The 16,293-nt window shown below is 37.7% G+C and overlaps 1 protein-coding gene across 1 annotated transcript in view; it reads left to right on the forward strand.

Annotated features, from left to right (window-relative positions):
• ME1 (malic enzyme 1) overlaps positions 1 to 16,293 on the forward strand; it is a 192,364-nt gene that overhangs the window by 88,086 nt on the left and 87,985 nt on the right. Inside the window, exon 6 of the mRNA XM_081251442.1 lies at positions 6,133 to 6,236. Within this exon, the coding sequence (XP_081107568.1) occupies positions 6,133 to 6,236 (104 nt within the window). The remainder of the gene's footprint in view (positions 1 to 6,132; positions 6,237 to 16,293) is intronic.

Below are 16,293 nucleotides of genomic sequence, written 5' to 3' on the forward strand. Positions count from 1 at the left end.
GTTCATGTGTACAGTGTATCTAGATCTGGAATCCTTATTGGAACTTAAAGTCACAAAGTTGAAGCCTCTTCCCATTGAGGAGGTTCCCCCTTTTGTTCTAGAAAATGCTCTTCATGTTTGGCATGAAACGGCTGTGTTGGGGAAAAACTGAACAAAAGAAAAACCTTATAGATTTTTCTGTCATATGAACCTGCCATGTATCTTTCAGCACTTGTACAGAAGTCATTGTTGACAATAGAATGTGACTGGTACTAGGTTTCTATTGCTACCATGACAAATTACTACAAACTTAGTGGCTTAAAGTAGCACAAATATATTACCTTATAGTTCTATAGGTCACAAGCCTGACACAAGTCTCAACAGGCTAAGATCATAAAAGATGTCAGCAGGGCTGAGTTCCACACCCTTGTCTTTTCCAGCTTCTAGAGAAATGCCTCCAGTCCTTGGTTCATGGTCCCCTTTATCTATTTTCAAAGCCAGCAATGTAGTGTCTCTCTGACCCTGTTTCTGTCATCCCATTTCTTTCTCTGACTACAGCCAGAAAAGGTTTTTCGCTTTTAAGGACTCACCTTTACTCACATCTGCAAAGTTTCTTATGCCACAAAAGGTAACGTATTTATAGGTTTGTGGGGCGGAGCATGTCATTATTCTGCCTACCACATGGTCCCAGCTAGGTTGTCAGCATTTCTCCCTCAACCGCCCTCACTTTTTATCTTTGTCCTTTCATATTATGGGGATTGCTTGCCATCTCAGTCAAGTGATCCTACATTTGAATGAGTACTAATCGTTATATTGTATAGTAAAGCCAGAGGAGAGAAGGTAATCCCTCAGTTCCCAGCTGAGAACTGGGAACTGGTGTGTATTGGTGTGTATTGTCACATGCTTACTTTTTCATCGTCTCCTCTTACCTCACCCTCTCTAAATTAGGATTATATCAAGGATTTATTCATCTGTTTTCTGAGGCACAACACCAATGCCTTGGGAAAGAGAATGGGGTCTACAGTTTGGTTTTATATGTGCTGTTAAATCTCAGGAACTCCTTGAAGTTTGTGATATATTTCAGAAATACCCATTATATAAACAAAAATAGAAAAAAAATTTACCTGAGACAGGAACTTTCAGGGAAGTAGAATAATTTTATTTTAACTTAATAATTTAAGGTTGAAACTAGTGGTTCTCAATATACGTTCCATGAACGAACCCAGTTCAGAATTACTGGGGGCATGTTTAAAAATGCAAAATGCTGGGCTCCACTCCAGACTTACTGAACCATAGTCAAATTTTAATCATTTTTATTTCCACTGCTTGTTAACATTCATGCCAGCTCGTATGCACGCTGACATTTTAAGTATTGCTTGAGACTCTTGGCTGAGCATTGGCAGTTAGATTACTTAATCATATTGATGACATGAACCAGCAAAACAGCAAAAAGGGGGCTTCCCTGGTGGCGCAGTTGTTGGGAGTCCGCCTGCCGATGCAGGGGACACGGGTTCGTGCCCCGGTCCGGGAGGATCCCACGTGAGCCATGGCCGCTGAGCCTGCGCTCCGCAATGGGAGAGGCCACAAGGGTGAGAGGCCCGCGTACCGCAAAAAACAAACAAACAAACAAACAAACAAACAAAAACAGCAAGAAGTTTATATTATTTCTTCACAGAATTTGGTTTTTCATTTGCAAATAATGAGTAAATAGCAGCATAGAGTATGATTATCTGTATATTTTAAATATAATTTAAAAATAAATGCTGAAATGGGAAATATTCATAACATTTATGGCAGATAAATATTTAAAATGTTCTTAGTATTCAAAGAACAGTTTCAATTCAATGAGAAAATGTTAAATGTGAAATAAACAAATTGCCTAAGGACACATGGTCACAGATAATTTAAAAATGAAGAAATGAAAGTGGTCAGTAAACTTATGAAAAATGTTTAATGATATTAGAAAATAAATATGAATGAATACTCTTTGATAACATTATATTTAAATATAGTTATGTATTTTTAACTTCACTATATATTTTATTTATTATATATTTTACATGTATACTTCAGATACACACACACACACACACATATATGTGGAAAGATAATACTGTTCCTTTGGTTGCAACAAAATAAACATATTTATTATATGTCACTGGGGAGTGGGGGATTGTTAATTTGTTCATCCTCTCTGGAAGGGCAGAGTTCCAATACAGATCACATATTTTAAAAATGTTCATCTAGTGAGTGATGTGAAAACTTTCCACAATATATTCCTATGTGAAAAGGGGTTATAAAACAGTCTATGATATTGTCCCCAATTTGGACAGATAATATTATACATGCATAGATGTAAAGAAAAGGACATAGAAGAATATGCATCAAGGTGCTAGTGGTGGGGTAGTTCTGAATGGGTAGAGCTTATTGGTTTTCTTTGTTTTTGATTTTACATTTCAGCGCTCTCAAATTTTCTGATAGGAAATACTGCTTTTTGTAATGATTTTTAAAAACTTTAGAATATTGAGAAAATATTTTTTATTTCTCAGAAACTTTAGACTGGAATGGTAGAAATGAGAGATATGAACAAGGTAAACATTGATAGTGATTACTATTAACTTCAAATAAAAATTCCCAAGGTTCCAGAGTTGAGACAGTGCTAAGCAGTATGATAATTAATTTTACCAATATATACCCTCCTTATCTCCTTTTTGAAACTCTCTTATGTTTCCATATGCTTTTGTCTTTTTCTCTCTTTCACAGCCTAAGTTTTTTCCTTCTCACATGCTTCTAAGTCTTTGTAAGTCTTCAGTGACAACAAATGCATTGCGTGCCACACCTCTTGTTAAAGAAGGTCTAATCTTTTTAAAATGTTTGCTTAATACCAAGTCTTTCATTTATTTTCCAACAAAGATCTATTAAGTTTTTACTTTTGACTGTGAGAAGTTTTTAATCCAGTGAATTAATGTCACTTCTGTGCCAGGCTACTTGGTCTATGGTGCCATTATCACAACTGGGTAATCTTGTTAAATTCCTTTTTGTAGATGTTATTTTTTTGTCAGCCAGATCTCCAAGAATGCACTCATTTTTAAAGCCTTAATTATCATGAAATTTTTAAAAAACAGTAATTTTTGACAGAGACATTATGACTGGAAGAATTTTATAACTTCCTGATTTAATTCAAAAGCTTTATCTTGTTCATAAATCTTCATAATTGATTCTTCACTGTAGCAGACTTCTTTATGATATACTTTAATTACTAGCATGGGAAAGAATGAGAGAAAAGAGAAGGGGAAACATGTAACATCTTTTCTCAATTGTGTTCTTTTTCTAATTCACGTTTTAGAAGTCCAACTATATCCCAGACATGGAGAAAGTATTTTAATTCTGGCAGCCATTAGTAGCTCATTGGCACTTCAACATCAACTGTTCAGAAGCCTGCCAGTAGATTGTTTAAAGTTTTTAGCCCTCAAGGAACAGCTGGGCTTTACAACAGTACTCAGTTTCAGATTTTACATTTCCTGTGAAATACATTTATATGATTTGATATGTTAACTTCCAGCTAGCCAGAAAGCCTTAACTCATTGTTGTGCAGTACATTATAAGCGAACGACCACATAATGTATTGGCCAAACCAAGGCACTTTCACAATGAAAGAGGATACTATTAGTAATTACACTAGGACAAGACGTGTGAACTGGGCTATAGTTTCTGTTGTCTGTAAGCAAATTCCAACTTAGGTGACTCAAATGGTTTAACCTTCTTAACAACATAACCACACCTGCAAAACCATATCATTTATCTCTAAACCACCTCCAAACCCAGTGACTTAGAATAATTGCTGTTTTATTAATGTTCTTGATTCCCTGGGACGGCTAGGGAGGCTGGGATGCTTGGGACAGCTTAGGCTTTCTCCATAGAGATTCTCACCCTTCACACATTGTTCACATTCCACATGTAAAATATGCTCATCTCCATCCTAGGTTTCCAAAAATGTCATCCCAGGAAAAACAGCAGGCCCACAGTTCAGGATCCTGTCATCTAAATCAGGTCTAGATGCAAATGAAGATCCTCGTGTTTTGCTCCTTGGTGTGGCTCCTCCTATATGTTCCCACATACCAAGCATGCAGTGGTGAGGCAGGGACAGAATGACCACAGTCAACACTCCCTTTCAGAATGGCAGGAATAGGAGTCATGGCTCTAAGTGGTTCATAGCAATTCTGAATTCCCAATGGACGTATGTTGCCAGGCCACCTACTTGAGGAGCAGGGAATGTTCTTTGAATAGGCCCAGTTCTTTTTCTTCAGAGTGGTTCTGTAGTTCATTGTTCTCCTAGGCTTTTGGCTCTTCTGTCTGGGCTCTTGGCTCTGTCCTCTGAGATAGTCTTCCTTTTCCATAAGAAATGGCCCCGTTGCATCAGAATGGCTCTCTCAGTCTGCTTCCTGCCTGTGGAAAGTGGAGGATCCAATGAAGTATTTTCGTTTTGAAGTGTCTCTGTGTCAGTTAATCCAAGTAGTACAGTACCTTTAAAAATTTCTTTTCGGCTTTCTGTGTATCAGATTATAGTCTACTACATTAGATAAAGGCCCTACTCACGATTCTTTTCAGAATAGGCCTTCTCCCTATTATTGGTTGACATATCAGAGTGCTGTGGTACCAGTTCCACTGAACTAGGCAAAATGGTCTCCTAGGCTCCACTTTAAATCATTCAGAAGCTTTCAAAAGAGTTATTACAACCACACACTTAATTTGATCTTTGACTACGGGCCTTATTTTACTTTGGAAATCTTTTACAGGCAAGTCTTGTGTCCTCTATATTCTGTTTAAATTTTGCTCACAAGCTGAACATTTCCTTCTTTAGTTCATGTCCATTTTAACCTTCACACACAGCCAGTTTATGCATTCAGCATTCTGCCTGGAAATCTTTTTAGTCAGATTCACAAGTTCGTTAGGTACATTTTTCTCTATTCTAAGTTGCTGAAGGTGGCAGTGTTGTCAATTGTTTCACTATTATGTCAAACAGATTGCCATTCTCCCCAGGCTGTAAAAAGTTTGTCTTTGTAATTTCTTTCAGCAGTATTTTGTGGTTTCCAGTATATAGGCCTTCCACATGTTTTGTTAAATTTGTCCCTATGAATTTTATGTTCTGGAATACTATTGTAAGTGGAGTTGTGTATCTTATTTCATTTTTAACTATTAATTGCTAGTATATAGATAAACATTTGATTTGTGTAAATTGACCTTATATCCTACAATCATGTTAAATTCATGTATTATTTCTAGTGAATTTTTTGATAGATTCCTTAGCATTTCCCATGTACATGGTCATGTGTGTACAAATAGAAACAGTTTACTTCTTCCTTTCCAATCCTTATTCCTGTTTTTTTCTTTTTCTTGCCTTATTTTAATGGCTAGGATCTCTAGTATGCATAGTGTTGAATAGAAGTGATGAGACTAGATGTCCTTGTCTTGTTTCCAATTTTAGGGGAATAGCATTCAGTCTTTCACTGTTAAATATGTTGTTTGTTGTGGGTTTTTCACAGATGCTCTTTATTAGGTTGAGGAATTTCCTTTCTATTCCTAGTTTACTGGGAGCTTTTGTTATAATGGGTACATATTACTATATATAAATTATACTTCAATTAAAAACTGATTTCATTAAAAAATTACCTATTCTAAAGCTTAAACAGAGTAGTGTTGCCTGATATATACATATATATATATGTATATATCAGTTTTAGAAAAAAATCTAAGAAACGAATTGCTATCTTTCCATTTCCTAAGCTAATATGATACTTCAAATCTCAGTATTATTTTTCTTTGTGATGAACTTTGCCTTTTGAATTTTACACAACTGAGAGATTTTAATACCTTTTCTCTCCTCTAGAATAAGACATAAGTATAACAATAATAACATAAGAATGTTTTAAATGTTTAGTAATTATATTTCATATTCTTATTTATAAGCACTGTAGCTATATTATATATAATACTAAATAATAACTCTGTAGGTTAATTCTGAATCAGTATAGCTAGATTTTATTTCCATTTCTATCCTTTTTGTACAGATGAGAAAACTGAGGTTCACTCAGAAAGAGTAAATGACTTGCCTTTAGTTATTTCTATACTTATCGTAACTTTTTTTACAAATAGGAGTTACTTAAAGATCCATTGTACATTGGACTACGGCAGAGAAGAGTGAGAGGTCCTGAATATGATGATTTTTTGGATGAATTCATGGAGGCAGTTTCTTCCAAGTACGTATAATCTTTATTTTATCTATTTTTAAGTTAAATTTCAAAAACTTAAAGATAACCTAACATAATAAACTATAAAAATATCCAAGTATTGTGCAGTATGTTTAATAACTAGAAGTGATTTGAATGAAATATATATATCTCCTCATAATTATTGCTGGCCAAATGATAATCTCATGTGTCTCCCCCACCAAAAGTTGTCTCTGTTTCTATCCCTGAAGATACTTTTTTCTTACAAGAATCTTCAGATTCTGTTGTTTGGGAGGCATGATTATGGTGAATGAGGCAGTGGCTAGTGACTAAATTACCTGAGCAAGCCTTTTCATGATTATTGGCAGTCTGTACTTTGTTTCTGGCTGCTGATAAAATCTGGTCTTCCATCATCTTTGTGGGTGAATCTGACTCTTGTGGTAGGAGAAGCAGAGGAAGAAGTGAGCATGAGTTAGTACAATCCACAGGGTCCAGAATGGAGCAAGATCCATGAATCTCTGATCAAATCAACTGTATTTGGTTAAGATGCAGTACAATATTTCACCTGGTCTAGGTAGCATTTAATTGTGGACCCAGGGCTACTGTAAATTTTTCCAGTTTTTTTCCTTCAAGGTAGAGACTTCTGCCATAATTTAGTAATATGTTCTGAGACAATTTTGTCACACTAACAGTCATCCCATTTGCTTCTGTATAGTCACAGAAACCATGTACTATTTAAAAACATATATGTTGCTTTGGTTTTTCATAGAAATGAACTCATCACTAGAATCAATTTAACTATAGACATACTTCTCTTTTTTTATTATAAGTTTTAATTTTAAGAAGTTGAATACAACAGCAGAAAATGCTTTCATCAGCTTGCACAGTATTTAGAATATTTTGAATCTCTTATTATCCAAGATTCTGTGCAGAGTATATTTGCCAATTAGTATGGACTACTTTTTTGCCATTAGTATGGACTGCTACTGATTTATTTATTGTTATTATTTATTAACTTAAACTTATAATAAACTACACTTACTCATAGAAATAGTTGAGAAACTCTACAGTTTAAGTTCAAGATTTCATGGTACAGTTAATTGATAGTAGTTGTTCATGTTTAATTTTAAATTCCTTACCCTGTAAAATTTATGTAAGTTTTTGAAATTATGTGTAACTTTGTAGGTAGCAACATTAATCAAGAGATTGTATAGAGAATACTGCAAGGCTATATGAAAGAAAAGGAAATTCTCAACATATTTGTTTTTCTTGTCTGTGTAAATAAAATCTATCTTTATATAGATAACTTAAATATACTTACAAAGAAGCTGTTAAAACAAGTTATGAACTTAGCATGTATGGCCTATATACTTAAATGCTGTTGAAATAAAAAGAGAATATTTCCATAATCAATGAAAAGCTTTCCAGATGAAAAGCTAATTTTGAATAAGCTGTGTCAATCTAGAATCAGAAAAGCTGTTTTTTTGTTTTTTTTTTTTTAATGTTGAAATGAGAGGTTACCTAGGATCTGTAATAAGGAAATGGGGTTTGACAAGAGTCAACAATAATTTAAAATGTAGAGACCACCTGTAAATCAGGAATTATACTTCTGGGCTCTTCCCAGGGAAAAATCCCACAGGCTTTTCAAAGACACTTCCTGGCAGGACACTACTTTGGGAAAAGTTTTCTAGAAATGAAACCTAGTACTACCAAATTAAATTGGGGAGTAGTCCTGAAGATAAGCCCAAGATTATTTAAAAGGGAAATATAACTTACATTCAAGGTGGAAAATGCCTGTTACAAGTTGGCTTAGCCAGGAATCTGGTTCTGAGATGGAGTTATTAAGGAGTGTGCTTGGAATCAACCCCTTTGGAGGGGGAGGGGACAGAAAAAGAAGTGGATAAAAGAGAAGTTGAGCTGCAACGTTGACCGGCCAACAGCCTTGGGACCACCCCTGCATGCTATTTAGGCCCTTAAGGAAAACTAATTTCCATTCCCCACTCCCCAAGCAACATTATGTTGGTTTTATAATTTACTATCTTGTCAGGGTTGGGATTGGGCAGTTGCAACTTCTTCCTCTTGGCTTTCTCTGCAATTATGTATCTTACCTCATAGGCCAAAGATTTGATACGGGTGTTGTGTCAGTCGCCAAGTATAGGTCTATCCTGGTTCTATATTTGGGGACTGTGGAAATCACCACCGCCTGGGTCTGTGGTCCCAATGGATCCAGTATGAACTAGACCTCGGCCAGGGCACCATTAATTACGGGCCTCCATATGCTTCTAACATGGAGGGACAGCATATTGATGCTTCAGGTCTCCTGGTATCACTGTCAACTATGTGCCCTCAAAATGTTTGGGTATTCCCTGTCCCCAGTGCACAGTGGCTTGAATAAAGGGCTATAGGTCCGTTTAGGGAAGGATTGGGGGAATTATTATCTTGTATTCTTTTTTTTTGCGGTACACGGGCCTCTCACTGTTGTGGCCTCTCCCGTTGCGGAGCACAGGCTCTGGATGCGCAGGCTCAGCAGCCATGGCTCACGGGCCCAGCCGCTCTGCGGCATGTGGGATCTTCCCAGACCAGGGCACGAACCCGTGTCCCCTGCATCGGCAGGTGGACTCTCAATCACTGCGCCACCAGGGAAGCCCTATCTTGTATTCTTGCCATGGTGTTGCAAGATCCTCCCTTCTGGAAACTAGGCTTCTTCTTCCATCAGTGAGTCCAAAAATTAGCGAAGGTTTGGAAACTGAGCATGTGATTGGGACTTCACTGGGGCAGCTACCCTCAGCTTTGTGGTCATCCGTCTTTGATTTCTTTTGAATGTACCTATTGAATAGTTAGCTTCTTATTTTATCTCTAGGGATGCCATACTCTTATGAATTAGGTCAATAACTGTGGGTCAGCACCCCCTGCACACCAACCTTGCCACTCTCAGGATAATTGTACCTACCTGGCTTCTGGTGGCTTCTGGTCCTCACCTGGTTCTGTTATTCCCATTGCTATTAATGAGACTGGTTCCATAATCTTTCCTCTGTAACTTCTGACCTTCAGAAGAGAGCCACCACGCAGAACCTAGTAATGTAGATGTCTTCTCACTAATACATTCCTCATGGCTTTGGTAAGTGGTGTGTTTTCTGGGCCTTCCCAGGGAACATCACCATCCAGTGGGGTTCTGGCCTTATGTAGCATGTGCACCCCAGAATGCACTCTGTGAGCCTGTACTCCCTTCTTCTGCTATCTGCCCCCACATTAGCATTTCAGCATTACGTGAGCTGTTACTTTGCCCCTGTTTTTAGGAACCATCCTAGTAGCCAGTTTGTACCATCTCCTGAGATTCTTGCTGGTTGTAAATCTTGCATCTCAACACAGTGCCCTCAAATCAATAAACTCTCCCTTATCTCATCTTAAATTCCAGCCCCTTTGGTTAAACACCCTCAGAATTTAATCTTAGATGTACTCTCCTTGCTAATGTAAACTTGCGAGGTCTTGCAGTTCCTTTCTCAAATAGCCTCTTTCTTTTTCCTTTATCAGGCCTCTTACATCCCAAGTGGGTTATATTGTGATATTACCCTAGTTATATAGGCCAGAGTTTCTGGAGAGGAGGTGAGGGTGGACAGATGGGGGGTTACAGAGGCACAGGTTGTCTTATGGGAGAGAAGCCTCTACCTACATCATCCCGAAAAAAGAAGGGGCAGGCCACTTTTGTGGGTTCAGAAAGTTTTGGGGAATCTGGGAGTTCAGGATTTGGGGAGGCATCAAACGAGACATCTCATCCCATGTGGCAGGATCCTGTTCTTTTCCAGTCGAGATCCTGACTTAGCACATCTTCTGTGCCTGGAAGTTAGGGAGTTTTTGACTACTCTGATGATTAATCCCTGTTCCTGGTCATTACCTTTCTTTGCCCAAAAGCTGCAGGATATGAGAGCATTTTTGTATCTACCAGAGAGTCCCTCTGGCTTTCATGTTGGTGGTTACTTGCCCTTAGCTTTTTTTTTTTCCTTCAAATTTACAAATGTGTTCTTTTTTTATTTTTTATTTTTTATTTTTATTTATTTTCCCCCTTTTTTTGCGGTACACGGGCCTCTCACTGTTGTGGCCTCTCCCATTGCGGAGCGCAGGCTCAGCGGCCATGGCTCACGGGCCCAGCCGCTCTGCGGCACATGGGATCCTCCCAGACTGGCGCACGAACCCTCGTTCCCTGCATCGGCAGGCGGACTCTCAACCACTGTGCCACCAGGGAAGCCCCATTCTTTAAAAAAAAAAAAAAAAAAATTTTATTGCAGTATAGGTGATTTACAATGTTGTGTTAGTTTCAGGTGTACAGCAAAGTAAATCAGTTATACATGTATTGCCCTTAGCTTTTTATATTCTTTTTCCATTGTCCTTATAGTTTTTATTTCTCCTATGTTTCTCAAACATCATTCTAGCTAAACTATTCCCCTTCTGCTGGTATACCATCCCAACCTACCTCTGGTGAGAGCTTTAACAGGTGGACAGCCACCTTGTGCCAGGGGTTCTCTGTGTCCCACTGGGGTTGGGCTCCTCTTTGCCAGCCAGGCAGCTAGTGACCTAGCTCCAAAGCCCTATCTGATCACCTGCTTTCTCAGACCACTCCTGGGACCATCTGTCACAGATTAGGTTACCTGGGAAGCATATTTTGAAACGACCTTTACTATTCAGAGGTTTATAGAAGTGCCCTACCCTGTGGAAGGGGTACCCAGGGAGCAGGAATGGGCACAGGGAAAAACTGAGCTGGGATGCATCACAAGACACCTTCCTCTGGCCCCACGGGGAACTCTGGAACTACAGTGGCTTTTCAGAATTGTCCCCAATTGGGCTGAGATAGCCAAGCCTTTCTATTCCTACATCAGTTAGTCATTGGATGTGTGTCACCCTGAGAAAGAGCGTGACCTATGGTGTAGTGCTCTCTGTAGCTGAGGCAACCCCTGGGGCAACAGTGGGGGATCTGAGAGCCATAACACAGTGATATTTAGATTAAGATGAAAACTAAGCAGAAAAAAAGTTTTATGGTTTGTAATAAAGGCAGGTGCTAGAATCCGTAGGATGGACCATATTTCTGATATTCTAAGTCAGATGGTAGACAAATGCTAGCCTCTGCATAATATTTTTGCTTTGGAAACATTGGCCATTGGAGCAAACCATTGAGTTACCCCAGGCAACTGTGCCCTAACAGAAGCTAGATCTCTCCAGTGAGAATGTCGTGTCAATCTATTTTTTCTTTCTCATTGTTTTGATTCATTCATTCATTTGTTGAAAGCCAGGCACTGTGTTTGGTGCTGGGGATATGGGGCTGAATCGGACAAAAATAATCCCTGCCTTTCACATAGCTTCTCTGTTAGAGGAGACAGGTAATAGACAAGAAAATAAGCAAATAAGCAAATGAAAGAATGAAATTTATAGTGAATGCAATGAAGGAAACAGGAAATTGGACTGAGAATAATAGTAAGTCACTTAATTTATATAAATCAGATGAGTGTTATAGATACGAGTTACCTCTTCTATGAAGTCCGTTGTCAAAAGTCATGATACTTTTTAGTCATGGTACTTTTGTTGAAAATTAATATGAGCTCTTTGATTATAGTTAGGTAAATTCATTAACAGTGGAAATCTGAATTCAGAACGTATTGATTGATTAGCCTGGATACTAAGTAGCAGCTCCAATGCAGTACCACAGGTCTGTTTCCCTAGTATTTGCCTTTTCAACGATTTTACCAGTTGGTCCTAGTAATTCTACATCTGAGAATATAGGTTAAGAAAATAATCCCGAATAAGAAATAAGTTCTATGCCCAGATATGTTCACTGAACATTTTTATTACGTGATTTTCTTCCCTCTGCTTCCAGAATAGCACACCCTCCTCGCTTTCCTTCTACCTCACCGGTTGCTCCTTCACACTTCCCTTGGCTTCTTTCTTTTCATTCCCTTGACCTCTATACTTTACCGTACTCCAGGGCTTGGAGCTTTCCTGTTACTTGGTGACCTCGTCTGGTCATTGATCTTTATATCTGTGACTCCAAAATCTGTGTTTGGAGTCTGTATCTCTCCTCTGAACTCCAGGATCATAGTCCACTTCCTCCGTGATACAGATCTGCACTAGAAGGAGCATATGGAGCCCATGGGGAACTGGACTCCGGACCTCCCACCCACCCCACCCCGCTCCTGCTGCAGTATTTCCCACCCAGTAAATGACAGCCCATTCTTCCTGTTCCTGAGATAAAAATCACTAGAGTTATCACTCTGTACCATGCTACTTGCAAAACTTGTTAGCTTTAACTTCAAAATGTATCCAGAGGGCTTCCCTGGTGGCGCAGTGGTTGAGAGTCCGCCTGCCGATGCAGGGGACACGGGTTCATGCCCCGGTCCGGGAAGATTCTACATGCCGCGGAGCGGCTGGGCCCGTGAGCCATGGCCGCTGAGCCTGCACGTCCGGAGCCTGTGCTCCGCAACAGGAGAGGCCACAACAGTGAGAGGCCCGTGTGCCGCAAAAAAAAAAAAAAAGTATCCAGAAACTAGCCATTGCTCGTTGTCTGTATTATTACTTCCCTTATCTGAACCTCTTCTCCCTGATTGTTGGTCACAGTCTCCCGACTAGTTTGGTTCCTACCTTGTTGCCCTTTAGTCTGTTCTCAACACAGAAGCTAAAATGATTGTACGTTAGGTAATTTCTCTGCTCAGAACGCTGCAAGGCTTATCATTTCATGCAGAATAAAAATAAGTCCTTGCCCTAGCAAAAAAGGCCCTGAACCATCTGATTCCTTGTTTGCTATTTTTCTAATTAAAGCCAGGCATGCTAATGCCTCAAGCCTTGTCATTTTTTCTCCTTGGAATCCTCCCACCCTCACCTTGCCCAGTTTTCCGCATGGCTAGCTCTCTCCTCCTTTAAAGAGATATTTAAAAATTCCTCAAGGGAGTTCCCTGGCAGTCCAATGGTTAGAACTCGGCGCTTTCACTGCCAGGGGCCTGGGTTTGATCTGTGGTCGGGGAACTAAGATCCCATGGCGTGGCAAAAATAAATAAATAAATAAAATAGAATACAATTTCCTCAAATATCTCTTTCTCAATGAGGTCTTCCTTGAGCAACTTATTTACAATTTTACCCCCAACTCATTTTTCTTCTTCTCGGCATTTATCAGTATCTGACATATTTGTATTTATTTATGTTCTGCCTACATCCTCATGCTGTAAGTTTCATGAGAGCGGGAGTTTATTCTTTCCTTCACTACCATATTCCTGGTTTCTAAAATATTATCCAGCGTGCAATAAGTACTCAGTAAATATTTGTCAGATGAATGATTGAATTTGATTTGTTTTGTTTATATAGCTTAAAATGATAGGTATGAATGGCAGAACTCTGGTATTTTAAATAATTCCTTCTTTTCATGTGCTTTAATTTCAGGAAATATTAAAGCTCTTATAATCTTTACATACTGCCAAGTATATATTAAAATCACTACTTGTAGGCACTCCTTAAATATTTGTGTTTGTTTTTGTGCTTGTACTTCTTGTAGTCGCCTTTGTTTTCCAGAATCAATTGCCTCTGAAAGTTAATAAGAAAAGTAGTGACAGCTTCAGCTTTGCTGTCTAAAATTCTTTATATCAGAATTTCATTGATAGTTATTAACTAAATGAGAAAGCAGGCAGTACCTCAAATGAGCTTTAAAAAGCTAGTATTAAATTTTTTAATGAAAGTAATAGAAACTATTCAGCAATGACTGTACTTAATCTTTTTTCCTTTTCCTCTTTAAATGATTAAAGTTAAAAATCCCTTGGAAGCACTAAGAATGGCACCAAGGATTATTATTATATTTAGCCCTCAGCCTTGGCCACCATCACAGATTTTATTATGCTGTGTCACATAACACTTAAGAGAAATAATTTTCGTTTGAAGCCATTCCATCTACCATTTGCCACAAAGTGTGGTAATGGTGTTTTCATAAAACGACGCTTTCTTTACTGATTCAGCATTGAACTAAAGCCTTGACTATGTGCCTGAGACAGACCAGACTGTTTAGAGAAGTTAGGAATTTGGTCAAAGTTCTCAAAGGTCACATATCAGATTTCAAAGGTATAAGATATATAGCCCCTGATTATCATGGCCAGATTTACTAGATATATTTTTATTATTATTATAATATCCTCTCTTTCTAAAGATGTCATCAGATGTGTAAGTTAATGTGCTCTTCATCCTTACACAGGGCTGCAGTTCAATAATTTCTCCACCATTCTACGTTAAATCTTGGGCTGCCCCGTAGGGAAGGGGCCTTTTTATTGTCCTGTTGTTTTTCTTTCTGCCATTTCTGCGGCAATTAATTTCATGTCTGACTCTCTCTGTGCTGCCTTCTTCCACCTATTCCAGTCATTGCCTTTTATGCCTGATCCTTGTTTTAGAAAAATGTGTATATTTATAGCTTAGATGATTTTATCTATAAATCTGTGAGTCCCTTTGGATTCCACCTGTCACTTTGGGCAGCATAATTTACTTTGGTTTTCATAAGAAATTTAATAAAAACATATGACTCTATGGGACACCACTGCTATTCTTCCTTGTGGTCCAAACGTGATGTAAACCATTTGAAAAAGAAATCAAGTGGAAAGAATGTCTGTCAATATGAGAAAAATCAGCAACCGTGTTACTAAGGAACATGACTCAAATCTAATTTATGACTAGATTTTTTTTCCATTTTTCCATCCAAAGAAAGATCAGATTCACACTTTAACTATAGCCATATTTTTCTTGGAATGCCAGCTATTTCTGTTTATAACTTTCTCTCTACTTTTTTTTTTTCAAGTGAATGAAAAAGACAGGTCATGTAAGTATTAAAAATCTATAGGTATGCGGTGTGTGTGTGTGTGTGTGTGTGTGAATATAAATACCTTTATATTCCCTAAAAGATTTAAGGTGGATATATACCTCAGTATTTTAATGTTAGTTTTGCATCTTTGCCCGTATTCCAGTCCAGCCTTGGTGGAGCTAATTTGACTTGGAGGAACAAGTGAAATTTATCATCTCTTTCTGAACATAGTTTACAACTCTTTTCTTTCAGATGCTTTTCTTTCCTAATCCTAGTTTATTCTAATCATTAATTCTAATTGTATTAATTCCAGCATTCCTTTAATATGTGTGTAAATTTTTTACACTGATTTTATTCTGTTTGTATGAGACTTATGTATGTATTACTTTATTCTGCCCTAGTTTCCTTACTTGAATGTGAGTTTTGTCAGAAAAAGAACTTTATTATCAAGAGATTACTTTATTTCTCACTGTCCCACGTTATGCTGTACTACGTAGTGAGAATAAAATAACTCCCGTTGAAAGCATTACTTAAACGTTGAAGCTAACCATCATGAAACTACTGTGGCACATATCCGAAGGAAAGGTGATTTCCTAACATAAACTAGAGAATCATACAATTTTCCAAATAAAGTGGCTCTGCCTGTAGTAAACTAAAGGTTTGAATTTTAATTACAGAGAGACATTTATGTTTTAGATTTTAAATTTTCTCTAAAGAAGAAAAGTATTTTAATAAATGCCTATTTTATCCATTATTACCTCTCTTTTTCTCCTTGAATCAGCAAACATTGAGATCTATATAGAAGAATCCCTTACTATTTTATCTGAGTTTATTAAAGCTAAATTATTGTATTTATTAAAGATAATCATTCTGTTTTGACAATTTGTATACCATGCTTCCTCATTTTCTTCTTTGCCTATTCTCCTGACTTTCATTTAGCTAAGTGAAGCCCAATTTCTTAAAAGCTTGTGTTTCTTGTTGTTTTGCGTCTGTATTACCATATGTAATAAATTAGAAAAAATGAATGAATATATCTGCTCATTGGCAATATTAAAAAAGGAGACTCACTGTAGATTTCCTTAGTTGTACTCATAGATTAATCTAAAAACAAAAGCAGAAAACCACTACCAGTAGCGATGCCTTTTGGGTCAAAATAAGGTCCTTTGTTATAACCTTCTTTCCTGCCCTCCTTAGTTTATATGTATTTATAAACAAAGATAAAGCAGGTATGCACATACGAAAGCAGTTTAGTTTTTTTTTTTTTTTTTTTTTTTT

Source organism: Mesoplodon bidens (genome assembly GCF_964165515.1).
Source record: "Mesoplodon bidens genome assembly, chromosome: 12".
Taxonomy (NCBI): Eukaryota; Metazoa; Chordata; class Mammalia; order Artiodactyla; family Ziphiidae; genus Mesoplodon; species Mesoplodon bidens.